General features: G+C 43.9%; 1 protein-coding gene and 6 non-coding genes across 7 annotated transcripts; all 7 read left to right on the top strand.

Annotated features, from left to right (window-relative positions):
- The first annotated feature begins 1240 nt into the window (after window positions 1-1240).
- Window positions 1241-20255, top strand: LOC127492178 (small nuclear ribonucleoprotein-associated protein B). The gene is given in 5 exon segments (XM_051851023.2): window positions 1241-1703; window positions 3473-3542; window positions 7260-19250; window positions 19253-19863; window positions 19865-20255. Coding segments are annotated over 3 exon segments (966 nt in total). The 5' UTR covers window positions 1241-1703; window positions 3473-3542; window positions 7260-19051; the 3' UTR covers window positions 20021-20255.
- MIR17 (microRNA mir-17) lies at window positions 4374-4432 on the top strand. The gene has a single exon (NR_162461.1). It is a non-coding gene; the product is annotated as a microRNA mir-17 (primary transcript).
- On the top strand, window positions 4512-4576 carry MIR18A (microRNA mir-18a). Its single transcript, NR_162462.1, has one exon. It is a non-coding gene; the product is annotated as a microRNA mir-18a (primary transcript).
- Window positions 4660-4717, top strand: MIR19A (microRNA mir-19a). The gene has a single exon (NR_162464.1). It is a non-coding gene; the product is annotated as a microRNA mir-19a (primary transcript).
- Window positions 4848-4906, top strand: MIR20A (microRNA mir-20a). The gene has a single exon (NR_162467.1). It is a non-coding gene; the product is annotated as a microRNA mir-20a (primary transcript).
- MIR19B-1 (microRNA mir-19b-1) lies at window positions 4981-5041 on the top strand. Its single transcript, NR_162465.1, has one exon. It is a non-coding gene; the product is annotated as a microRNA mir-19b-1 (primary transcript).
- MIR92A-1 (microRNA mir-92a-1) lies at window positions 5098-5156 on the top strand. The gene has a single exon (NR_162495.1). It is a non-coding gene; the product is annotated as a microRNA mir-92a-1 (primary transcript).
- Window positions 20256-26703: the final 6448 nt, after the last annotated feature.

Below are 26703 nucleotides of genomic sequence, written 5' to 3'. Positions count from 1 at the left end.
ACCCGAGGTATTTCCATGCTCATTTTAATTAGAAGGAAACTATGAGATAGATAACTCTCTCCTGCTAAGAAACCTGTATATAGGTGGGATTTCCCATGATTCAGACAGTGTGAAGCTCACTCTTACTCAGAAGACTGTCTCAACTCAATCATTCTAATTTAAAGCAGATGATACGGTTTTGAAGAAAAAGGAATTGACATATTGGTCAATGCTGACCAAAAGTAATGCAAATTACACTTTTATTGCAGTGAGCGGTCAGCTTCCCCCCTTTGAGAGACTCATGAATGACTGTACTGGGGAAAGGTGAAATGGTGTAAACCCTCCAATCTGGCCATCTTAGTTTGATCTGCGAGGCAAGAAGAGTCCAACACCCAGGTCCTGAGTGGCAAAGTGCAGCAGAAGCCAGACTCTCCTCCCTGACTCTCCCTATGCCCGGCTTGACGTGTGCGTTGAAACAAAGCGTGCTGGCAGCGGGTCAGAGAGATGGCTAACGGCAAGAGTGTCAGGAAGTCCCAGGCAAAAGCCTTAACATCACGGACGTCTCCCAGTCGTGGCTTTTACAGCTGACTCGTAAAATCACGAAACGGGCGGCGGGCGTGCTTTCCAACAGCCGCTTCCTGGATTATCTGAAACCGATTTTAAATGACTGTTATCTGTCGTCCGCCTTTATGAATCCTCGCCGTGTTTCTGAGAACCCTGGGATTTCCTGAACCGCAACGCGAGGAGAGGACGTGCTCGCGAGCGGGCTCCCGCTCCTCGGGTTCTTTCCGACCGCCACTCTCCTGCAGGGCAGAGAGCCCGAGAGTTCCCGGTACCGGCGGGGAGCAGCAGGTCCCGCCGCGGCCAGCGTGCGTCCGGGCGCGCACACGCGCACACACACACACCCTCCAACTCCGCGCGGTCCTGGCGCGCTCGGGGGTGATGCCTTTCTTCCCGGGTCGACGACGACCTTTGGCACCGGGTGCTCGCGACTCGAGGTGAGAGGAAGTCGCGGCGCCCTGAGGGCCCCCCCCCGGCCCCGCGCCGAGACCCCACCCCAGCCACGCGGCGTGGACGTCGAGTCCCGGGGCAGCGCCCCGCGCTCCCAGGCAGCGTGCGCTCGCAGGAGGGTGTGCGGCGCGCGGGGGTCTGCACGCGCGCTCCGCCTGCGAGCGGAGGGCGTGCCGGAGGCGTGGCGCGAGCGGCCCCGGCGAGGCCGCTCCGCGAGGCGGGCGCCAGTGGGCGGGACGCGGCGGAGCGCGGCCCGGGGAAGGCTGCGCGGCGGCGCCGCCGGCGGCTCCCGGCTCCCGCTCTCCCGGCCGCCAAGAGCGAGCCGCCGTGGGCGGGGCCTGCGGTGATTGGCGGGCGGGCGGGGAGGTCGGAAGTACTTTGTTTTTTATGCTAATGAGGGAGTGGGGCTTGTCCGTATTTACGTTGAGGCGGGAGCCGCCGCCCTTCATTCACCCACATGGTCCTTCGAGGTGCCGCCGCTGCCGCCCGGCCCGCGCCTTCGCGCCACTTCGCGCCCTCGGGCGAGGCCGAGGGGGTGGGGACGACCCCCGCCGCGCCGCCGCGGCTCGCGCCCCTCCGCGAAGCCCCCTCCGCGGGGCGGGCCGCACCCCCGGCCCTGTGGCCTCCGGTCGTAGTAAAGCGGAGGCGGGTGGGGAGGCGGGAGCGAGAGCCCGCGGCGGGCAGGGCGAAGATGGTGGCGGCTACTCCTCCCGGTGAGTCGTGCCCACCCCTCCGCCGACTGAGAGAAACCTGTTGTGTGCGGCCCGGGGCCGGCGGGCGGGGCGGCCGGGGCGGCGTGGCGGCGGCGTGGCCGGGGGCCGAGGCGGGTCTCGGGCCGTTGGCCGGCCCCACGGGGAGCGGCCGCCACTCGCCGCCCCTCGCTCGCACGCTGGCTCGGTGGAGGGGCCGGGCCGGGCCGGGGAGAGCGGGAGGGGGCGGCGTGCGCGCGGCGGCGGCGGCCGCGCCCGGGACCCGCGCGGACCCCGGCGGGGCCGGCCCCAGAGGGCGGGTGGGCGCGCGGCGCACACAATGGCCCCTCGGGGAGAGAACGTGCGAGGCCCGCGCCCCCGGCCCCGGGGCCCGGGTGCAGGCGCGGGGGCGCGGGGTCCCCAGGCAGGGAAAGTTTCTCCCGGGGGCGAGAGTTAAAGCGCCTCTAGAACAAAGCGGCGGCAGCGGGCACATGGGGCAGGCCGCGGGCCGGGAGGGGGCGCGCCCACGAGGTACCTGCGCGCCGGCGGGCGGCGTGGCGTGGGCGGGAGCCCGCGGTCCCCCAAACTTTAGGAGCGCGAGGGCGGGCGCGCGGAGTGGGGGGGGCGGCGGCGCGGGAGCTCGGGGCCGCGCGGCCTGGGTGCCACCCCCGCTCCGCGTGGGCTTTGTTACCCCGCGTGGGCTGCCCCCAGGCGCGGTTCCCAACTTCCCGGGCCGTGGACCCCCCCGGCGGCGGCCGCCGGAGCTCGCCTCGGCTGTGGCGTGGAGCCTTCTGCGCCCGCCCGCTCCGTGGGAGTGCGGCGCGGGAGGGACGGCCCGGCTCGGCGGGAGCGGCGTCCCCGCCGCCATGTTCCTACGGGGCGGGCTGCGCGGGGGTGAGGGCGGGGGACATGGCGGCGACTGCGCGCCGCCGCCGATTGTTCCCGGCTTAGGCCTCGGGCCGCGTGCGACGGGCACCGCAGCCGCGGAGCCCCCGCCCCTCTGGGCCGGGCTGGGGGGGGGCGGGGGACACAAAGGAGGGGCGGCGCGCCCGCGTCCACGCCGCACTCGGGCCTCGGCGCCGCCGGTCGCCGCGCGGCTGCCGCCGGGAAACGGGGTGGGGGGGGGGGGGGGGTTGCCGCGTCCGGCGGGGCCCGATTCGGACGCATCACCCCCTGGCGGCCGCGCGGGGAAGCGCAGGGCCGCGCGCCCCCTTGTGCGACATGTGCTGCCGGCCCGGGCTCCATGAGCGTGGCGGGCACTTTGCAGTCTCGGGGCTGGCTTCCCCGTTTTCTGTTCCCGAGCCAGGGCAGTAGGGAGAGGAACCGGAGAAGGCAGGTTCGTTGACTGTGATATCACCAAAAGAAAAAAATTGAGCTGCGTGCCGTCAGGACCACAGCAGTTGAGGAAACAACTCTTTTATCCCGGCTTGCAGCCACGAGGTCTTGATGGGGGGAGGGGTGGGGAAGAATAGTCCCTGGACTGCGTTTTTCCTCGGAGCTGTGCGGTAGTTAATGATTGCTGCTGATCAAGGTCAAGTATTTCAGGAGTTTGAGACGTGAATCTGATAATCTTGAGATTTTCTAACTTTATTCTCATCCACCTTTTCACCCATACATTGTTGTTGGTCTTTTAAATCCTGCTTGTGTTGCCTCGCTCTGTTTCCTACAGTTTTTTGCACGTGAAATTATTTGGTATTGGGTTAGGAAAGGGTGATTTTAAATAGGTGATAATTTTGAGCCAATGTTTTATCTTTTTTTTCCTTGTCCCCCCCCACCCCCCGCCCCCACCCCAGTTATCCACGTGGACCTAACACTGCATCCGAAGCTTTCTAAGGATACTTGCTGAGAAGTTTTCCTGAGTGGGTAAGTGTGTTCTAATTTTCTTTTTTAAGTTCTCTTAAAAACAAGTTTTCTCTGGACTTTTATCCTCCAGCTGAATGAATGCGATATGATGGGGCTTCTATGGAGTGATACAGGCTTTTTGTACTTTGTCCAATTTACCTTTTCTAGAAAATTAACTCGAGTGTTGGCCATCTGACTTTTAAGTTAATAAAAGTACAGTGCAAATCTAACACGCAGCTTTAGAGACAAACGGATAGATTTTTAGAATCTCTATGAATTGGATGATTCAGTAGATTTGATCTGGGGTGATGAATTTTTTAAGATTTAAAAATATTTGAACAGGGTATTTAAGTTCCAGAACTAAGTGATAAATTTGAAACATAGTCCAAACAGTCATTTTATTAATCGTTTTATCACGTATTTGCTAATTGGAAGCCAGAAGAAAAGGAAAATGTTTTGCCACGTGGATGTGAAGATTGCCTTCCTCTAAAAGGTACACATGAGTGAAGTTGCCCTGTTAATGTTCTCATTTATGTGCAGCCTGCTTTCGATTTTTTTTAAGTATGCATTTATAAAGGGCCAGATAAAAGGAAGAGCCACCATGTTACCTTACTGTGCTAGAATGGTGGTTGCTTGTGATTTGCTTTCTGTAAGAGTCTATTTTTGGAGCTTTAAAGTGTGTCTTAAGTGGGATAAACAAACTGATTTTCTCTTCTGTGCCAGGGATGATGTGAAATTTTGTGTTTTGTAGTTGTTAAGACTAAGGTGTTATTCTAATCATTTATTTCAGATTTAGCAGGAATAACAACATCACCTTGTAAAACTGAAGATTGTGACCAGTCAGAATAATGTCAAAGTGCTTACAGTGCAGGTAGTGATATGTGCATCTACTGCAGTGAAGGCACTTGTAGCATTATGGTGACAGCTGCCTCGGGAAGCCAAGGTGGGCTTTAAAGCGCAGGGCCTGCTGATGTTGAGTGCTTTTTGTTCTAAGGTGCATCTAGTGCAGATAGTGAAGTAGATTAGCATCTACTGCCCTAAGTGCTCCTTCTGGCATAAGAAGTTATGTTTTCATCCAATAATTCAAGTCAAGCAAGTATATAGGTGTGTTAATAGTTTTTGTTTGCAGTCTTCTGTTAGTTTTGCATAGTTGCACTACAAGAAGAATGTAGTTGTGCAAATCTATGCAAAACTGATGGTGGCCTGCTATTTCCTTCAAGTGATTTTTTATTTTATTAATTTTTTTTTTTTTACTAATTTTGTGTACTTTTGTTGTGTCGATGTAGAATCTGCCTGGTGTGTACGATGTGACAGCTTCTGTAGCACTAAAGTGCTTATAGTGCAGGTAGTGTTTAGTTATCTACTGCATTATGAGCACTTAAAGTACTGCTAGCTGTAGAACTCCAACTTCGGCTGTCGCGCAATCAAACTGTCCTGTTATGAACACTGTTCTATGGTTAGTTTTGCAGGTTTGCATCCAGCTGTGTGATATTCTGCTGTGCAAATCCATGCAAAACTGACTGTGGTGGTGAAAAGTCTGTAGAAAAGTAAGGGAAAATCAAACCCCTTTCTACACAGGTTGGGATCAGTTGCAATGCTGTGTTTCTGTATGGTATTGCACTTGTCCCGGCCTGTTGAGTTTGGTGGGGATTGTGACCAGAAGATTTTGAAAACTAAAAATTACTGAAGATTCCGACTTCTGCTGTTAAATAATCAAGAGCTATGGAACTTAAAAAAAAAAGTTTGTAACTTTAGTTTTGTTGCTGTAAGACATATTATTTTCTGCTTGAAATCGAATTTTGTCTTATTTTTGTGCTTGAACACTTCTGAGACTGCATGTTAAAAGGTACAAATACAGATTTCGACTTTTATGCTGATTTAAGGCTGTCAAGTATTTCATTATGATTGTGTCTTAAACTTAGTGTAAATGCATGGTCATCTGTGCACTTAGGATATGCTATTTTGCTTTCTTTGAACCTAGTTCATGATTTAGCTAATGTGAAAGTTAATGAATCATGTTACTTAATACATTATTCAAGCATTTAAGTTAAATGCCATTCCATTTACATCAGTGTGTAAAGAGGGTTTTTTTTTTTAAGCATGGAATTTAGGATGAAGAGACTATGTTTAGTAAACAGTATTTTTCTAATATGGGTTCTGGATGTGATCATTAGCTGGCTATGTTAATGTTTCTTTGGTTATTAATGGTGTAAGTTGTCAATGACCCAGGGTCCTCAGACTAGAATTTAAAAGAAAATTTTTTTTTTGTTTTAAGAAACACTGCTGATTGTACTGACAAATCTGTATTTGTACATGTCCTTAATGCCAAGAGTGTAATGGTGGGCTACAAATTTGAATTTGGTTTTTCTCTATAGTTGGATTTGTTCCCTGCTTCCCTCAAAAACTGAATTTTTGTGACGGTGATAGTTGCTTCTAGGTTGGTGTGATTTATATCACTGAAATAGAACTTAAGAGGTGGCAGTTAAAATTTTTCATCCAACATTTCTGCCTTTTCTTTCATTTGTTTATTGTCTCTGTGCTTGATATATGTAGAAAAATGTGGATTACCTTAAGACTAGTCATATTCAAAAGAAAAGGTTGTTTGCAGACCCACTCTGAGGTGTAGAGAAACTTAATTTCATTGTATTTTGGGGGGAAATGCCAGGTAATCAAATTTTGATAACCTCATCAACTATACCACCTGTAGATAAACATCTTTTTAAAGTAGAAGTCTAATGTGAAAAGTTTTCAGCTCTTATATATCAGCTTCTTGAGAGCTTAACTCCTGAATAGAAAGGTAAGAGTTTTAGAGTTCTGGAAGTGATTAAGTGGTAAATTTTCAGGGTGAGAAAAAAATTACATAATCATTTGTAAGATTAACCTATTTAGGCAGGTTCTTGAACCTTTTAAAAGTTTTGTAACATTACCATGGATTATAGTGGTCTTCATGAGTATCCTGCACTTGTGAATAAAAAGTAAAAAAGATGTTTATGTTTACCTTGCCATGTAATTTTATTTAAAAACTTTTGAATGCACTAGCATTATTTTTAAGAAGTGAAACAGTGATTTGAACCCCACCAGATGACTTCTAAAGTGTGCTAAAATGTAAGTCAAATGAAGTTTAGTCACAAAGCCTTAAATGGTCAATTTTCTTTTCCTGGGTGCTTAACTTCTGTAGTACTCACTGTGTTCAGAACTTAATTGGGACTTGAACTGAGATTTAAATCTAATAAGCTAATGAAAGTGTATGTTCTGTTAATAGGGTTGGTTAGTGAAGTTGTATAGTTTCATAGGAATTTTTTTTTTTATTATTTATTTCTGGCTTTATAGAATGTGGCAAACTTGGTTTTGCTTCTAAGGTTTTCTCAGGCATAATAACTAACAAAAGCCATGAAAATATAAAGGCCAACCTAAGTATTTAACAACTTTGAGACTCAGATAAGTGAACAAGTTGATGATTGCCTCGTTTCTAATAGACTTGGGGAAAAAAAAAAAAAACAGCTTTCTTACAGTGCTCTGACCTAGAAGTTGTTTCAGACTTGGGTTGTGTTGCTTTTGGTTTAATGGATAGCCTTTTCTGGGGGCGGAAGGTGGGGGTGAGTGGACCTGTTGCTATTTTTGCATGTTACGCATGTATCATTCTCTGTTTTTAGCTTGCATTTAGGAAAAAGCACTTTGTAAAGCTCCTTGCCACAGCATCTGATTTTACTGAAAATTTTTGAGGTCTTCATTTTACAGGCAAACGCAGCAAGGCTGACTTGAGTTTCTCCCTATCCATAGTCTGGAGAGTCCTGCATGATGATTCCAGACAAGGGCAACCTGCGAACTTCCTGGAGAACAGTTCAGTGTTATGTTAAAGTTTGTTTCACTTCATGAAGTGTTACTCTGTTGGTAATTGACAAGCCTGTGTTATATATGTCTGGTGTTAGAGAATTAAGAGCCTCTCAGCTGCACAGTAAGAGGTGAGGAGAGCTCCATGCAAGTTCAGTTTTTTTTTGTCTTATCTGGAAGATTGTCATGCCCACTCTAGCCTTTTCGGATTATCCTCTGTTTAGTTTCCATTCTGCTTAAAGCTTGAGTTAATGTGATTTTCTCTCAGTGTGTCATATTCTTGAATTTTAAAGCATCATTAAGAAAAGATGTTATGTGTTGCATGACTCTTGAGACCACAGCAAAAACGACAATGACCTTAGTTTTCTCTTTAAGAAAATTTAAAAGCATGACGACACAGTTTGGACACACTGAGTTGTGTTAGTGAATGTTATGTTAATGTTAAATACTGCATTTCAAAACTGCTTGTTAAGGAATTGTCCAAAATGAATGTTAAAATAAAAAAATTAAAGATTTTACTTTAGCAGTGTTTCTGGTGTTTTTCACTTGCTTTGTTAGAGTAAATGGCCTACAAGTTCTTGCTAATTAAGTGGAGAACTGGAGTAAAGTACCAAAGTTACTCATCCACATTGTTGAATTTGTATTACCTGTAGGATGTGTTTGTATCCTGATTTTACAGATGAGGAAATAAGAACTTTATTTGTAAGGATACAGCAAAGCTAGTAAATAAGTGGATTCTGGATTCATCCTTTGTTAATACTGTGTGTGAGAAATTTTCTTTTACCCACTGTTGTATTGGGTCTGGCAAGTTCTCAAATCCATAGTGTGGTTCCTTTATTTGGTAATTTGGGATCTGAATACTGTCACTCAGGCTAAATATGAGGACAGTCTGGCTGTGGCATACGTCACCGCATTGAATGTCTGTTGATGTGCAATTCATCTGGCTGGTTAGGTGGGTATTCCCTTCACTGCCCCATGTTTGTCCCTTCAGAGCTGCCTTTTCAGCTACTTGCATATCCTTGACTGAAGAACACTCCCCTTTGAGAACCTCTCAACTTCCCTAAAGTAACTTAAAATCTGATGTGAGGGAATCCAAGTACAGATTAGCTTCTTTTAAGGTACAGAGCATAAGCACTCCAAACATTGAGATTTCACCAATTCAGTGAAGCATCTCTTGTTTTTGATGGGGCACTGTATGCGTGTTTTTAATTTTTCTTAACACGTTGAAGTTTAAGAGGAGATAAGTATGATAAACGTGTTCAATTCTTGGTTTTAGTAGATGGTCAAGTGTGTATTGACTGATAGGGGTTGAATGTTGCTTAACAGGTGTGTGTGTGCTTAGCAGCATTGAATGCATATTCTGAGGGACCCTCAGTTAAGTAATTTCTAAATGTTGAAAAATAGTAAATATTTTAAAGATGAGGTATTTGACAAGCAAGAATTTCCCAGATGCTGGCAGTTTTAAGTAGATTTACTAATTTAAGAAATTGCTAAATCCCAGGATGAATACAAGCATAACAGGGCAAGTTTTAATGTGGTACAGAAGAAACCCACAGTGAGTAGCAAGTAATATTTCCCTTAATGACTGGTAATTTTTTTTATTCATTTGAGAGTGTTCCCATATGCTGGTTCACTCCCTCATAACCCTGAGGGCCAGCAGGATCCAGGAACTGAATCCAGGTCTTCTACACAGGTGGCATGAATTTAAGTTCATCACTATGACCTTCAGGTTATGTGTTGGTGGGAAGCTATAGCCAGGAGCCTGGTCCTGGTATTGAACCCAGGAACTTCAGTGTGAGATGGAAATGTCTTAGCCACTTGCCTAAATAGCTGTTCTTGAATGCACAATTTTTAAAAAGATTGATTTATTTGAAAGGCATAGAGGTCTGACATCTGCTGTTTCACTCCCTAAATGGCCACAACAGCCAGAGCTGGGCCAGTCAGGAGCCTCTTTGAGGTGTGAAGTTGGAAGGCTCTAAGCACAAGGGCAGTCTGCTTTCCCAGGCCATAGCAGAGAGCTGATCGAAAGTGGAGCAGTCGGGACTTGAACTGGTGCTGAGATGGCATTCTAGCACTCCGGGCAGTGGCTTTACCCACTGTACAAAGGTGGCCCCAGAATGCACATTCTTAATGATTAGTTACTGAAAGCAGGAGGCCTACATTTAGTGACGTTTTTGCTTAAAAGATGGGTATGTACCACTTTTCACATTTAATAGCTATTGAGGTGGACTGAAGGCACCACTTAGGGATTTAAGCTGAGACAATGAGGAATAGAACACCACCATTCAACAGGTTGGATGAGCAAAGACCTCTGGATGGTCAAGAATTTCTGAAAGTGGGAGTACTGTAAAGTGGCCTTAGGCAGTGCATTAAGTTCAATGAAGACTTCCTAAAATTACTTAGGGACTAGGCATTTGCCAAGGTAAGGTTCTTAACCACAGTTGGGAGTTGTAGTTATCCAAAGATAATTTTCTCCCTATTTTCATGAGTATTAGAGTCTGGGCTGAGTGATATTTCAGAATATTAACTGAGACAAAAGTGCAGGAGACCCTTACAGCAATGCTTTATAGTTAGTATGGAGGTAAGAGACTCCCTAAACAAGAGAAAATAATTTTATATACATTGATTCTTCAGTTTTACACCTGCTGTGCCTTTACAACTGTGCTTCAGAATCCACAGCATCTCACCAAATTGAGGCAGTAACTAACCTTTTTCTCCAGTGATACTTTGGGTAACCTCACCTAATGCAGGGGGTGTGTATGTCTTTCTGCTACATACGGATTTCCTCAAGGGTTGGCCCTTGTTCCTGTGAATAAATAAGGGTGCAGTCATTGGTCTCTGCTTCAGCAGTTGAATACCTGAGACTTTCTGGTTTAACCTCACAACACTTCAAAAGTACAGATCTGTAACAGCAGCATAAATGGGAATTAGGCTTGTTACTACCACATTCCTGTATCCCCTGAACAATTTCAACCTTAAGGAATTCCTGGAATCAAGTCTCATGGTTCTGTGTTTAGCCTTAAGTCTTTTTGTCTGCAAAAGAATTATATACCTGTACTTTAAGGCTTCAATAGCAAATTCTTTAAATTTGGAGTTAGAAAAGTGGTTTTAGCCTTTCCAGGATAGCTGCTGCTGCACAGAATTGTACCTGCTGTCTAACCTTGGAAGACATGACACCCCCCACCCCCAACCCTTCCGAATGCCCACTATTTAATCCAGCTTGCTTCTGGTCTTTGTACAAATGGCAGGTCAAAGTAGTTTCTTCTCCAAACTGCTGAACTGGCCGACACATTTTCTCATTTTTTAAGTCTCCCTTACCCCCAAAAAACATCTGTCAGGGATCTGAAGATGTGTGGTACATTGATGTTGGTGTTTCAGCACCTAAAACTACCTAGTATGTGGAAGGTACTAGCAAACTGTGTAGGGGCCAACAGGTGAGTACTACTGCTAGAATGAGAATGGGTCAATGCAAGGAAAAACAGGCAATGACTGAATGTGTAGGGGACCTTAGAAGTAATTACTGTAGGTGGCATTATTGGCAAACGCCTGCACTGTGCTGGTGAGCAGGAGACTTGCGTAAAACCGAAAAGATTTTGCATTTAATCTCACAGGAAAAGTAATGTATCTTCCATTTATTTGTGTGGAAATGTTAATAGTGAACCTTAGGAAGTAAGTGTTAAACTGCTAATTTTCATGGAGGAAGCAGCTGATGGAGAAGAAAAGTGACAGCCCTCTCCATACTTACTAAGAGGTAAAAGTGCTGAGAGGTCATGCTTAGTGGCGGATTAACAGCTCTCAACATGGTTTTGTTGCCTGATGTAATGCTTTTGCCCATACTTTTTTTTTTTTTAATCCGTTATTTGTTTACTTCTCAAGCCCCTGGTTTTTGGTTATCAAAGTTTTAGCATCCCTTCTCTGGTATGTTGTTATTTAGAAAAGTAGTGCTAACCCAAATGTTATTCAGCTTTCTAACTTCAGACTTTGCTTCCAGGAGAAGCTATCAGAAATACAGGATACTCTCCATTAATAATGGTGGCTTTATTAAGTTTTGAGTTGTCTGCTTTGGTGTCCCGACAAAGCAGCAGTGAAGTGTGTGTGATGTGAGGATGATGGTAAAGATTGAAGAAAGGGAAACGAAATACCTTCTCCAATTCTAGGAAATACACAGAGATTGCTAAGGCAGGTGATTTCCACAGGATACTCATGTCATGGTCTACTTTGCGGGACCCATGAATCTAGGCAGATTACTCTTCTGAGTTACTCTGGATCTTGACTGAAAAGCTTAAGGGGATATGGAAGAAGTTTCATAGTATAATATTTAAAAAGGAGAGTTTGGGTGTAAGAACAGACTTCTGTCAGTGGTTTAGGCAAGTTGAGTGCCTTTCCTCTTAAAATTGTGAACTCAGCTTTCCACATCTCGGTCAACAGGGCGGATGTCATAAACTATCACTGTTCACATCCAGCTACAAAATAAGCCTTCATTCCCGCAACCTCTAAAATGAAGTTTCAGCTTCACTCTGAGCAGACTTAGGTTTTGGACCCACCTGAACTAATTTAAGGGACAAGATCATGTTTAGCCCTGAATCTCATGTGCCACATGTGAGAGTGACAGGGTCGGCTCTCCAACCCACCCTCCACAAAGCACAGAGGTCCCTTAGGTAGTGTGGGTTGCTGGAAGATAACTGAGGGGTGGAGGAAGGGTTGTGTGTGCAGGTGCACATCTCAGCTGGCTTTAAACAGAAAAAGTAGAGTCCTATGAGGGTGGAGGTAGGAGGTAGGAGGGTACAATTTCCAGGCCAGAAGACAAGCATGCTTTACCAGGCTTACAGAACTCTTTACCCGAAATGTGCAGACCTGTTTTCAGCTGCTGCTTCTAAGTCTGGACCTAAACGTTGCTTACCCTGCTCTATTCAGTTGTGATCTGCCATTTGTTTCTTTCAAAGCATTTACTACAGTTTAACGATTTTGTTACATGTTTGAATTTTTTAGGTATCTGTTGTGACAAATTGGTATAATTTAATGAGTATGTCTCTCTCCTTAAAGATGTCAGGACTGTGTTTCTGGAGGTTCCCTGGGATACAAGTTTCTTGTCCAGCTAATGAAGGCTGCATTCCTTGGCTCATTCCCTTCATCTACAGATCCAACAATGGGCATCAACAATGGGCTTCCTTTGCCGTTGGTTCACCCTCCAGTGGCTGTCACGGCCAGTGCGCTGCGGCCAGCGCACCGCGCTGATCCAATGGCAGGAGCCAGGTACTTCTGGTCTCCCATGGGGTGCAGGGCCCAAGTACTTGGGCCATCCTCCACTGCACTTCCCTGGCCACAACAGAGAGCTGGCCTGGAAGAGGGGCAACTGGGACAGAATCCGGCGCCCCGACCGGGACTAGAACCTGGTGTGCCGGCGCCGCAAGGTGGAGGATTAGCCTAGTGAGCCGCAGCGCTGGCCAGGCATCAGTTTCTTATATGACATTACTCTGTCTCCTCTTCCACTTTTAAATACCCTTGTAATGATTATTTTGAGCCCATCTAAGGTCATCTGATTAACAATTCCTTCTGCACCATTGTTCCGCTTTGTCATGTAAATGACATTTGCAGATTCTGGAGATTAGGAGTTGCAATATTTTAGAAGTTATTCTGCCACATATCTCCTAGACTTTTTCATGGAATTATGTTGGTTTAGACATGGTTGTAGTCACAGGCCTGCCTATTTAGAATTTTATCTTGGACTGTTTTGTTTTTTAAAAGATTTATTTATTTGAGAGGTAAAGTTACAGAGGGAGAGACAGAAAATTGTCTTCTATTCGCTGGTTTGCTCCCTAGATGACTGCAGTACTGGAGCTGGGCCAATCTGGAGCCAGGAACTTCATCTGGGTCTCCTGCGCAGATGCAGGGGCCCAAGCACTTGGGCCATCTTATACTGCTTTCCCAGGCTATAAGCAGAGAGCTGGATTGGAAGAGGAGCAGCCAGGACACGAAATGGCACCCATTTGAGATGTTGGCGTGATAGGCAGAGACAGTGCTGGCCCTTAGACTGTTTTCTATTGCTCTAACAGAGCACATGAGGTTGGGTAATTTGTGAAGAAAAGAAACCAGTGGGCTAAGTCTCCACCTGTGGCACCCATATGAGTGCCGATTCATGTTCTGGCTGCTGCTCTTCAGATCCAGCTCTCTTCTGTGGCCTGAGAAAGCAGTGGAAGATGGCCCAACTCTTTGTGCCCCTACGCCTGTGTGGGAGACCTGAAAGAGGCTCCTGGCTTCAGATCAGCTCAGCTCTGGCTGTTGTGGTCATCTGGGGGAGTAAACGTGGATGGAAGACTGACCTTTCTCTCTCTACCTCTCTACCTCTCTCTCTTAACTCTTTCAAATAAATAAAGTAAATCTTAAGAACAACAACAACAACAAAAAAAACCCTTCCAGAATAGAGAAGCCATCTTGGAAATATTTGTTAATGAAACATGTAAATATTAAATAATTGCTTTTAGAAATTAAGATACCAGAATTAAGAAATCATCAGTGTTTAAATCTTCAAACTTAATCCGAAGTGGGAAATGATGCTTTGGAGACAAAAAGTCAACAAGCAATTTTTTCTTTGTTAATTAGAGTGTAGGAATGGTTTGAATGTTTTATTTCTATTTTAAAGCAGCCACTAGTAGAATAAAACAGTATACTTAATTTTCAAATCTTTAAAGAAAACTAACAGCCCACGAAGCAGAAAACAAAAGGAAGAGAACAGAAGAACCTTTTGATTGAAATTGAACACAAAAAGTATTTTTAAGTAGTTCATGTTTTAACCCAGTTATATTTAAGTTTCATAACATGCAAACCTTGGTTATTTTTAGCCATTAGAAATGTAGGTAACTGATGGTTTGCCCATGGTCAAAGGTAGGTCCTGGCCCTTACATTCGTGCTCTGTGCTCCTTCAGTAAAGTCTTATATTAAACCTCAGTTCCTTGGGAACAAAAAACAGATCTTTGTGTTTCCCCAGATGGCTGCAAAACAGGTATATGATAAGTACTTGTTAAATGAATTAGAGATTTTTCTTAAACATATTTTCCAGTCAGTGTATTGATTGATTTATTGTAATAGATACTTCTTTCCTTCATAAATATTTCATTTTCTGATGCTAAAATTTTGTCCAGAGGTAGAGACTGAATATTATGTTTATTTTGAGAGGATAGAAAAAGTATATGGCAGGAGCTAGGGGATGGTGGGTACAAAGTAAAAGCTGTCTGCACGTCTGTGTGTGATGTTGCAAGGGTTATGTGGAATGTCAGATGCAGAGAGGGGTTCAAAAGCTGTGAAATCTGGTCAGTTCTAGGGGTCTTTCCTGTGGTCATCGTGTGGTAAACGGGTTCAGGACAGATATCAAACCTAAGTAACAATGAGGTTTCCTACTTTGGAAGTCAGGCCCATGACCTCAGGATCACTGTCTGTTTTTTGTACTTCTTGGCTGTTGCTGTCTTCAGCAGATCACCATAGTCTTTCAGAAGAAAACTGCTTAGTGACTGAAGGCTATGTGTCGTCAGATTGCAGGTGATTTTGAAATAAGTCTCGCATGGGTAAAATTAGAATTAGTAAAATGAAGTGGTAACTGACACTAAGTGAAAGGCTCAGAGAATAAAGTGCTACTGGAGTTCAGAGGGGGGAAATGACTAATACAATAAGTACTGTGTGCATTTGGTCCACATTATAACACACAGGTAATTAGAAGGGCAGACTTGTTACTCCATCTAATTTAGCATACATAAGTACAGTAATTAAGGTGGCTTTTTTTTTTTGACAATTTGGTTGTGGTATGGTGATCCTTACTTTATATGAGGAATCTAATATTTAACTTTTTTTTCCAGCCAAACATGGAATGTGCAGTTTAGTAAAAAGTGAAGCCTTTTCTCATTGTTCATTGATACTGCTGTTGGAGAAGAAACCCTTGGTTTTTTTCTTATAGTGTTTGAGACATCTCTGTACTATAGATGGAGTATCAAAGATGACCTGAACACACATTTTATTCATTTTAAAGACTTATTCAATCCTGCTGATGTTGAAACCTACTGTAATATTTTAATTATAGCTCTGTCTCCAAAAGGATGCATTCAAAAGTAATTTTCATTTTTTGTATAGGGTTATTACTTTGTATTCATTTGGTTTATAAAAAAATTAAGGGACAGCAATACATTTAGCAGTCATGTAATTCAGCTTTAAATTACAGGTTTCTTACACATATCCAGTTGTGGATAATGATAGGACCTAGAATAAGGAAGCACTGATGAACCTTTATAGAAATCTACCAGGAAAATGTTAAGGTCATAGTTTGATAATACAGTAAGGTTACATTGCTGCAATTAAATAAGCATGTTATATAATGACATTATTTTAAACAACCGAGACTGGCTTAGCCATGACCTTTACCCATTTTTGAAATACAATGCTAGCAAGCACAGAGCACATGCCGCTAAGATGCTGAAGACAATTTTGAGATTAGTGATTGGTTTTTACACATTAACCATGTTGTAAGAGTCCAAGAGCTGCTGACGCTGTTCTGTCTTAAACTCATCAAATAATTGGGCCAACTTTGAGGAAATCAATCTCTACTAAATAGTTAACCATAAGGTATATTTGTATTAGCAAACAAAATGCTTTCAAAATGTTCCTCTTTTGAAACTGCTTGACTCTTATGTTGACCCAAGCACTTTGTTTACAAAGGTAAACTGCAGTGGAGTTAGGCAATTGTCTGGCAAATTTGATCACTGTAGTTGACCATGCAGAATAAAATGAATAAAGTGATTTTCAGAAAATTTACTTAATGATAGCAGACTTTTTCTTCCTAGATCTTTAGGAATGTTTGTTTATTTGAGGAATTGTTGAAGTTACAGTAATCCTGCAGGTTTGCTTGCTTTCCTTCTCTCGCCTCTGTCCCTTGCCCTCTTTCCCTCCCTTTTCTCTCTCTCTCTTTCTTTTTTTTTCTTTTCTTTTCTCTCTCTCTCTCTTTCTTTCTTTCATCCATCCATCCATCCATCCATCCATCATCAATGATACATACATGATGAAGGGTTTTATCTAGTAATTAAAACCTTAAGTATTTTTGAATCTAACAAGGGAATCAACACATTTTTGGCTTAATTTGGATATTGTACATTCATATGGAAAGCTAGAGGTAAATGTAATTATTTAAAATAATTGTAGATTTTAAAACATGATGAAAGGCAAATTATTTTTTAACAGATTGATTAACCTTCTACCTCCTGGACTCAACTGCTTGCTTACTAGACAATCATCATACCAGTATCTCATATTTACTAATCATTTAACTGCAAACTGCCTGGAATTTGCATGGTTTACTCCATCTTGAAGCCAAGTTAATCTGAGAATTTCAGAAAGGTGTTTTGAAGATGTTTTGATCTCATGAACCCATGCCTAAGGAACAGAAGATGTATGTAGTAATGTATTTTGAAATATGTGAGGATTTTTCAGGTAATTCCCTTTACTTCATGTCCTTCATCCTTGTCAGCTCCTATTCATTCTCATTAAAGGAAGAGAAGCAGGAATTTTTGGCTTGGGTTTTAGATTTCAACTATTCCTCAGGATAAGGCAAAGACACATATGCAAGAGAATAAATGGAAAAGTTTGTAGAAGGATCCATGTTCACCTGAAAGAGTCATTGTTGACAGGGAATTCACTCACGAACAAGGGAAATGTGGTGACATTGATGGCCTAATGTCTAAAGACCCAGCATGGGAAAAAGCCCCCTTTCTATTGCCCTGAATTTGTGTGTTGACATTCATTCTAGCTACATGTGTACAAGACATTAGAGACAAAGTGGGGAGCTTGGTCTAGATTCATTTAATATAGGAGGGAGGAGATGACAAGAAACAGTCCTTGCAGGGGTGGTACATGCTGGCATCCCTTATGGGCAATTGCTCCACTTCCCATCCAGCTCCCTGTTGGTGTCCTGAGAAAAGCATCAGAGGATGATCCAAGTGTTTGGGCCCTGCTGCCCATGTGGGAGACCCAGATGAAGCCCCTAGCTCCTGGCTTTGGCCTAGCCCAGTCCTTACCAATGCCATTATCTGGGGGAGTAAGCCAGATGGAATCTCTCTCCCTGTATCTCTTCGTCTCCTTTTTTCTCTGTAGCTCTTTCAAATAAATAAATATATATATATACATATATGTATATTTAAAAAGAAACTGTCTTTGTGGCCAATATCAGCATTAATTTCTGAGCCCACAATAAAGTCAGAAGAGACCATGGCCTATCCCCATGGAGGAAAAAAGTGAATACTACTAAACAAAACAAACTACTATATCTTTTCTCCCTCTGAACCTTGCCCCAGAGCAAGGGCATATCCATTAGAACCACCTCTGTCCCACATTTGTTCCTTAGCAGAAGCAAAATAAGAATTGACAAAGCAATATGCCCTGCTAGCACAACTGCACCAGGTACCATTATGGCAATTTTCATGTGCAGATACTTAACAATATTGTATGGCCTGATTGATTTTCCTATAAGCAATTTATTCAGCCTTCCATCTATCATATAGGACTTGAGAATATCACTTTGTTAACTTGTGGTGGCACAGTGGGTTAAGCAGCTGCTTGTGACACTGGTATCCTATTTTGGAGTGTGGGTTCATGTACTGGCTGCTCTTCCAATCCAGCTCCCTGTTAATGTGCCTGGAAAAACAATAGAAGATGGCACAAGTACTCATCCTTTGCCACCCATGTTGGAGACCCAGATGGAGTTCTAGGCTCTTGGCTCCTGCCTGGCCCTGCCCAGGGCTTTTCAGCCATTTGGAGAGTGAACCAGTGAATGGAAGATCTCTTGACTCTCCCCACTCTCTCTCGTCACCTGCCTCTCAAAAATTTTTTTTTCCAAAATAAAAGGACTGCGATGAGGTAATTTAGCACAAAATTAAAACATAAAGAACAGTGGTTTTCCTAGATTTTAACAAATGTAAATTATAAAAAAGACTACAAAATAGTAACAAAAGTATTCAATACTGAGAAATGTTTTAATTTTTTTAAAGATTGATTTATATACTTGAAAGGCAGAGTTAAAGAGCAGGAGAGACATAGAGATCTTTCATCCACTGATTCACTCCCCAAATGGCTACAAAAGCCAGGACTGGGCTGAGCTGAAGAGAGGAGCCAGAAGCTTCATTCAGGTTTTCCATGTGGGTGTAGAAACTCAGTAATTGGGCCATTCTCTGCTGCTTTCCCAGTGCATGAGCAGGGAGCTGGATCAGAGTTACAGCAGTTGGAGCTTGAACCACTGCCCGTAATGCGATGCAGGCTGCAGCTTGACCCACTACTCCACAATCACCCCTAGAAAACAATCTTGAGAACTGGGTGAAAGAAAAATTTAATTTTTTCTAAAATTCATAAATACTGCATGGAGTCCTGAATAGAGTTTTGAGAAAAGAATGCTGTGCCAGTCTTCCCAAAGTACATTATTCCCTTAACACTACTCCAATAAAAACTCAGTGGAAATTACTGTTGGACTTGGAATACCATTTTACCCACCTGGAAGACCAAATAGGTGAAAAGATGAGTAAAATATTGTTGGAAACATGCTAGACATTAAATGTTTTATGAAGTTACATGAATAAAACATATCAATAAAGTTAAATGGGACGGGGAATCGGGCCGCTGGCTGGCGTCTCGGCCTCGGTGGAAGGGAATCGGCGGGGGTCAGAACCGCCAGCATGACGGTGGGCAAGAGCAGCAAGATGCTGCAGCACATCGACTACAGGATGAGGTGCAGCCTGCAGCACGGCCGCATCTTCATCGGCACTTTTAAGGCTTTTGACAAGCACATGAACTTGATCCTCTGTGACTGTGACGAGTTCAGGAAGATCAAGCCGAAGAACTCCAAACAGGCAGAAAGGGAAGAGAAGCGAGTCCTCGCCTGGTGCTGCTGCGCGGGGAGAACCTGGTCTCCATGACGGTAGAGGGTCCTCCCCCCAAAGATACTGGCATTGCCCGCGTACCACTTGCTGGAGCTGCTGGGGGCCCAGGGATTGGCAGGGCCGCTGGCAGAGGAATCCCAGCTGGTGTTCCCATGCCTCAGGCTCCCGCAGGTCTTGCTGGCCCGGTCCGTGGGCCATCCCAACAGGTGATGACCCCTCAAGGAAGAGGCACTGTTGTAGCCACTGCAGCAGCTGCCACAGCTAGTATTGCAGGGGCCCCCACCCAGTACCCACCTGGCCGTGCGGGTCCTCCCCCACCCATGGGCCGAGGTGCACCTCCTCTAGACATGATGGGCCCACCTCCTGGTATGAGGCCTCCTATGGGTCCCCCAATGGGAATTCCCCCTGGACGAGGAACTCCAATGGGCATGCCCCCTCCCCCTGGGATGCGAGGCCTCCTTTGACCCTTGCCACAGAGTTATGGAAGTAGATCCACAGAGGCGTGGGCCCGATCCCCCAGGGCCACGCTACCACAGACCTGTTTGTTTGTTATGCTGTTGTTCGCGGAGTCTCACCGGATTGTCTGGTTTCCCTTACAGGGCCCCCTCCCCCCGGGAATGCGCCCACCAAGGCCCTAGACTCATCTTGGCCCTCCTCAGCTCCCTGCCTGTGTCCTGTAAGGCTGTACATTGTCCTTTTATTTCCTTGTGGCCTATGAAACTGGTTTATAATAAACTCTTAAGAGAATATCATAAATGCACCTGATGTATCTATTTGTTTTTAGAAAAAATCTTTGATATATTGGGTGCTTAAGAGCCAAGAGGGTTGCCTTGGAAAAATTGCCCTAATCTTAGCTGCTTCCCTATAAAATATTTTACCACACATTTGATCTGATATACAGCCTCATATAATAGAATTATAAAATTGAACTGCAATAAAACATTTTCATCTATCAAAACCAGTTTGTTGAAATAAACACTCATACAATTTAAAAAAAAAAGGACAAAATAATAGGCCTCAAACAGCCAATGTACCTATGGTGTACCAAAAAATATTTCTAGAACCAAAATAATATTTCACTAAAGAAAATGTGAACCAAATATGAGAAATAAATAGTATTTTGGATCTTAAGATGAACAAATTTTTCCCAAAGACATGAACAGGCAAAATATAGATGTGGGTAATTCAAAGAAAATGAAAACAACAACAACAACATAGTGTATGTTGAGTGAGAGGAATGGCAGAATTAGGTAGGGGCAATATTTGGGCATATTCCCATGACCCAGGAATTTTTATTTGTAGTAGAGGAAACATTATTAGAAAAATCTTCCTTTTTTTTTTTTTTTGGCTACATTTCCTGTATGATTATTTGGCAAAGACTCCTTTTTTCCCCATCCTCAGGAAACCGCCTGTCACCTTGATATCAGGTGATAGAATAGTATGAGATGAAGGCCTACAAGCAAGGATGTAGTTTCAGAAGTGATCCCACATGCAGGAATGAGAGGGAGGGCAGGGAAACAGGAAGGGAGTTACCCAGTTGGCCACTACTGAAGTTGCTTGGTGTTTAGTCCCATGAAATCTTCTGAAGACCCTAATGAAATTCATTTCAAAATTCATCTGCCTACAGATGGAAAGGGAAAAATTTTTTTCCATCAGTCTTTTTTTTTTAATTATTTTTTTGACAGGCAGAGTGGACAGTGAGAGAGAGACAGAGAGAAAGGTCTTCCTTTGCCGTTGGTTCACCCTCCAATGGCTGCCACGGACGGCGCTCTGCGGCCAGCGCACCGCGCTGATTCAATGGCAGGAGCCAGGTACTTCTCCTGGTCTCCCATGGGGTGCAGGGCCCAAGCACTTGGGCCATCCTCCACTGCACTCCCTGGCCACAGCAGAGAGCTGGCCTGGAAGAGGGGCAACTGGGACAGAATCCGGCACCCCGACCGGGACTAGAACCCTGTGTGCTGGTGTGCCGGCGCCGCAAGGCGGAGGATTAGCCTAGTGAGCCGCGGCGCTGGCCTCCATCAGTCCTTACTAGCTAAAATGGCTGCTGAGTTTTAAGTACCCTTCACTTAAGACAGCACATATGTATTAGTATCTATTAGGTTCCATGGGGCAGAGACAGCATAGACCCAAGATGAGGCATTGTTTGCATCCTCTAGAAAGCTGGACAGTTGTGCAGAACTCATTGTCTGAGAAGTAGCTGGAGTAAAGGGTGTGATCCAGATTTAAAAGAGTACACGCAGCACACGTTTGGCACCACTCAGATCCACTTGTGTCCTGCATTCGTCCTAATCCATCGCAGAATTCCCCTTCCAAGTTGTGACTGGCCACAATCTTAGCAAGCACTTAATATATGCATAAGAGGGTTACTAAGATGCGTTAAGGTCCTGTTGCTGTGGGTGATCCTGCCTCTGTCATTGATACTCACATTTCCTCCAGCATCTTTTTCTAGATTTTGGATCTTCCAGTCTCTCAGCATTTCAGATGATCCTAGGGACTTGCTTGGTGGGATCATCCAGGCTTTCAACCTTTAGGAAACAAACCTCTTACTTGTCACATCCTATTTGGTCTACAGTTGCTATAATTGCTTATTCATCACAATTAATGGGCATAGAGGCACGAAGAGACATCTTAGTGAATCCCCTGTGCTCAGTATATACACTCACCTAGCTTTATAATAGCTACTCTAGCTCATGGTGATTTGAATAAATTACGCCCACTAACCATTACAGTAACTCCCTTAGAAAACATTTTTTTTCTCAAAGTTCCCTGCAAAGTTACCAGATGGTAATTTTAGTGTCAAGTTCAGTGTGATCCCTGCGTCTTGCCAATGAAAGCACCCTATCCCACTTTATTCCAGACCAGGACCTTGACTGTAGCAGAATTTCAAAGGCAAGAAGCACAAATTCTGCAAATGGATCACAGAGAGTAGTGATTTGACAGGTGAACGCTACTTTCACTTCATATTTTTTTTAAGATTTATTTATTTATTTGAAAGAGAAAGAGAGGTCTTTCATCTGCTGATCACTCCCCAGATGGCTGAAATGGCTGGCGCTGAACTGATTCGAAGCCAGGAGCCTTCCAGGTCTCCCACACAGGTGCAGGGGCCCAAGGAGTTGGGCCATCTTCTACTGCTTTCCCAAGCCATAGCAGAGAGCTGGATCAGAAGTGGAGCAGCCAGGACTTGAATCAGCACCCATATGGAATGCTGGCACTGCAGGCGGTGGCTTTAACCACTATGCCACAGCACTGACCCCCACTTCATATTCTGAACAACATTTATTCTAGCTGTGGAAGCCACAGCATCTTATATATATTGGCCATTAATTTATGAACATACTTCAGGCTGAATTGCCCCAAACCAGCAAGGAGCTTTCCTGAGTTCGTGCTTTTCTGGGCTTTAAGCAGGCTATTCCATTTATCATTATATTATTATCATTAGAATTATTAGGTTTCTCTTTAAAACCATGAGAAAACACACAACTTCTTTGCCTTAAGGTGGGTCTCAACCACACTGAATCAGATATTCTTTTAGATTTCAGATGATAATGCTGGTGGAAGAGAAGTTACAGGCAGAGACATTAGACCAAATCTGGAGGAGATGTCATTGTAAGGAAGAACAAACTGTTACGTCCTTCAGAGTTGAAGTTTGAGTCAGTGTAATCCTCTTGTCTCTCATGTGGTTGGCTAGTCTTTTGGAATGTGAGAGCTGACCAATACACCTGCCATAGACAGCCTGAGCTGCCTCAACACTGTTACGTGAGAGACATCCAAACTTGATCTACTGTTTGAATAACAGTTGTTAGGGTAGATTAAGCTGCACCCAAACTAATGAAGACATTATTATCAGGAAATAGAGTGCTGCTACAGTAAAACATAAAATATGTGGTGATGGCTTATCAACTGGGAAGTGGCTGACAAAAAAGCAGATATGACAGGCTGGACAGTGGTTGTCAGATAAGAATGAGCCGCATTAGAGAAGTGCAAGAGAATATAGTTCTAAAGGGTGCTTCCTCATTTTGTAGGATAAAAACTGATCAATTTGGTAGTATTTGGGAAATCATGGGTTTGGCACAACTTTTTCAGGCAGAAAGTGAGAGCCAGTCCTACAATTGTTTTAAGAGCTTCCATTTCCATTTAGTTTTCCTTAGTTGGTTTCAAGGTAGCCACTACTAAATTAAGGACCGAACATAACAATCGTAAGATTATAAAAGCCTTAGGACTTAAACAAGACATATTCTTTGATTTAGGCTGCTTCAGTAGAGATGTGAATGGAAACAAGTAGAAAAGGATCTACTAATTTTGGGGGGAAATTGTTACCCAAAGACATCACAAACATAGTGCCTGTCTCCAACAATCCCCAGCTGGAAGCCATACTGGCAGAAAACACATTGCAAAAGTCTATAGTCTCTTACAACTTACTCCAGAGGTGTGCCAGTTATCAAGTTATGCTTCTCAACTCTGAATTTATCCTCCATTGCCTGCACTACAGAAATAGCTTGACCTTTCAACATTTTTCCCATCAGCTGGCACAATGTTAAGCTTCCTCAATAGAAGGTACCAAAGAGAGAGAGAGTAAAAAAAAGGAGTTTTCTTTCCTGGTTCTGGGGTATTCACCTGGCAGATTCCTGTAGCATGTATGGGTTCTCCATTTCCCAGCTCCTATGGGGTGTAACTGTCAGCAGCCGTCCAGAGGCAATAGCTTCCTTGGGCAGTTTCATAGTGGAGTGCTTATAGCAAGACACTACCCCATGAACAACTAGCCCCACACTCTTGAGAGTGTACTTCTGGTGAATTCCACTGACTCAACCCTGAGGTGACTTATCATGTCAACTCTTACCAATGAGTCTCGATCTCAGTCCATGGGGGCTTCTTCCTTGGGTATCTAGTGTAGCCCCAGGGACAATAGCTTTCCTTATATCTGTTATGTCTATATATTTAGGATTCTCTTTAACTTTTATTAGCCAACTCTTTGATATCACAAACCCATGTTATATTTAGTAATGTTTTTATATTTAACTTTCCTTGTGCAGATTGCTGTAGCATTCCTCTCCTGATTAGGCCCATACTCATATGAGATGACACTGTATTAGACAATGGATGATGGAAAAAAATCGTGACTATCCCAAGGGAGGCATGTATCTATGGGGATCAGAGAGCAGTAGACAAAGGTTGTTTTTTTTTTTTAAGATTTATTTATCTATTTGAAAGAGTTACACAGAGGGTGGGGGGGGGGTCTTCCATCTGATGGTTCACACCCCAACTGGCCACAACGGCCAGAACTGCACCGATCCGTTTCTTCCAGGACTCCCACATGGGTGCAGAAGCCACTGCTTTCCCAGACCACAGCAGAGAGCTGGATAGGAAGCGGAGGAGCCGGGTCTCGAAGCGGCGCCCATAAGGGATGCTTGCGCTTCAGGCCAGGGCGTTAACCCACTGCGCCACAGCGGTGGCCCCCACAGAGAAGTTTCTTCCAGAGAGCAGCAGCAGAGCCTAACCAAGGAATTTACTTCAATGCCTCAGAAAGAAGCCTGCTGAATTCCTGCCAAGCAGACTGTCACAGGATTGATACGTTTCCTATTCCTTGTTTTCAGAATGCTAGTTTTTACAGTAGTTCTTTATCCCAATCCACCATTTTGCATTGAGAAGCACAGGACTACAAGAAACTTATCTATTAGATAATAAATATCTAGTACTTGAAAAGCCACTTTTAGATTAGGCAGAGAGAAAGAAATTCTCAGAGAGCTCAGGTTTTGAACTGGGATCAGTAACTAGATTAAGTTTAGTTCAATGCCTGGGGGAGGGCCTGTGTTCTTTGTAGAGAAGTATTGGTTCATATGGATATTTGGAGGGCTAAGGACCAAAGGAAGAGACTTCCAATTGTTCCTCAATATTCTTTCCATATTTTCATTTCAGTAATAAAAGTTTTTGAGTTTTTGCTGACAGCCTGCCTAGCCACAGACTACTTTTTGTTTTTGTTTTGTTTTCAGTTTCCTTTGTAAATAAGTTCTTGACAATGGGATGTAAAGGCAAGTGATACATGTGCTATCCCAAGCTTGCTTCTCACACAATTAGGAGTATGTTACCCCCTTCCTTCTCTCTTTTCCTTAGTTTTGAATGAAGACACAGTGCTGGTGAGCCAGTTTTGAACATGTTGTCAAGAGGAAACTCGAGGAGCCCTGAAGAGCCCCACCTGGAAAGCCTGGGTTCCTGAATGTGCTCATAACAGTCTCACTTGCCCTGGGTTGCCTGCCCACCTCTGGATGGATGTGTGAAAGAATAATAAATTTCTTTTTATTCTTTTTGAGCTGGTGTATTCTTGGTCTTTTTGTTACATTTCCTTAACCTGTTTCCTAACTAATAGTCTTGTTTCCTACATTCCTTTCAAATTAAATAATTATTTTCATTCCAAATGCAACTTTGACAGTATTTCTTTCTCTTGAGTCTACTTCCCCTCCTTTTTTTTCGGAAAAAAACTGTTTGCAGAAATCTTTGGATTTATCTCATTACTCTTTACTGCCACTGCCTGCAGGCAGAGCCCATAATGTAAATGTAAAATTGTGTTCAGCATAAGTTCCCTTGAATATGTAATTATAATGCAGTCCAGGGTGCACCTAAATAGGAAGAGTCTGCTTCTCCTACCTAAGATTGCTTTTGGTGTCAATCACACAGTTAGATATAGATAGAGGCAATAGTTGTAGTAACTAACACTAAGTGAGGCAGAGCACACTAAAAAATATTATCTGTTTTCATTGCTGCTGATCTGGGGAGGATCCAGATAATACCGAGGCCCTAAGGGTAGAATGGAATTCTAATATAATTTGGAGGTGTGCAAAATATTTCATAATGAAGTGCATTTTTTGCTCATCTTCAAAAGTAGTAAGTGATTTGGTAATGTTGCATATTGATCACAAAGGGTGATTTACAAAGCATTAGTATTTTATGTTATGAAATCACAAATATTGAACAAAGTATCAGGTACTGGTTTAGTTATTATGTAATATATAGCAACTAAACATGGCATATGAAAATTCTTTAATATTTATAAACATTAAAACTTTCTATACATAAAAATGTATATATGGAGAACTTTAAGACACGCACATAAAAGCTGTCATTGTAAAGGTGACTGTTAATTATTTTTATGGCTAAATTAAAATATACTTTTTAAAAAAGATTTTGTTTATTTATTTGAGAGAGAGAGGACTTCCATCTCTTCCATCTGTTGGTTTTATCCCTGAATAACTGCAGTACCGGAGCTGGGCTGATCTGAGACCAGGAGCTTCTTCTGGGTCTCCCACATGTGTGCAGGTGCCCAAGGACTTGGGCCATCTTCTACTGCTTTTCCAGGCCATAGCAGAGAGCTGGATTGGAAGAGGAGCAGCTGGACACAAACTGGCACCATATGGTATGCCAGTGCCACAGACAGTGGCTTTGCCTACTATGCCACA

Source organism: Oryctolagus cuniculus, chromosome 9 (genome assembly GCF_964237555.1).
Source record: "Oryctolagus cuniculus chromosome 9, mOryCun1.1, whole genome shotgun sequence".
NCBI classification, from domain to species: Eukaryota; Metazoa; Chordata; class Mammalia; order Lagomorpha; family Leporidae; genus Oryctolagus; species Oryctolagus cuniculus.
This window is presented reverse-complemented; position numbering and strand designations above follow the sequence as displayed.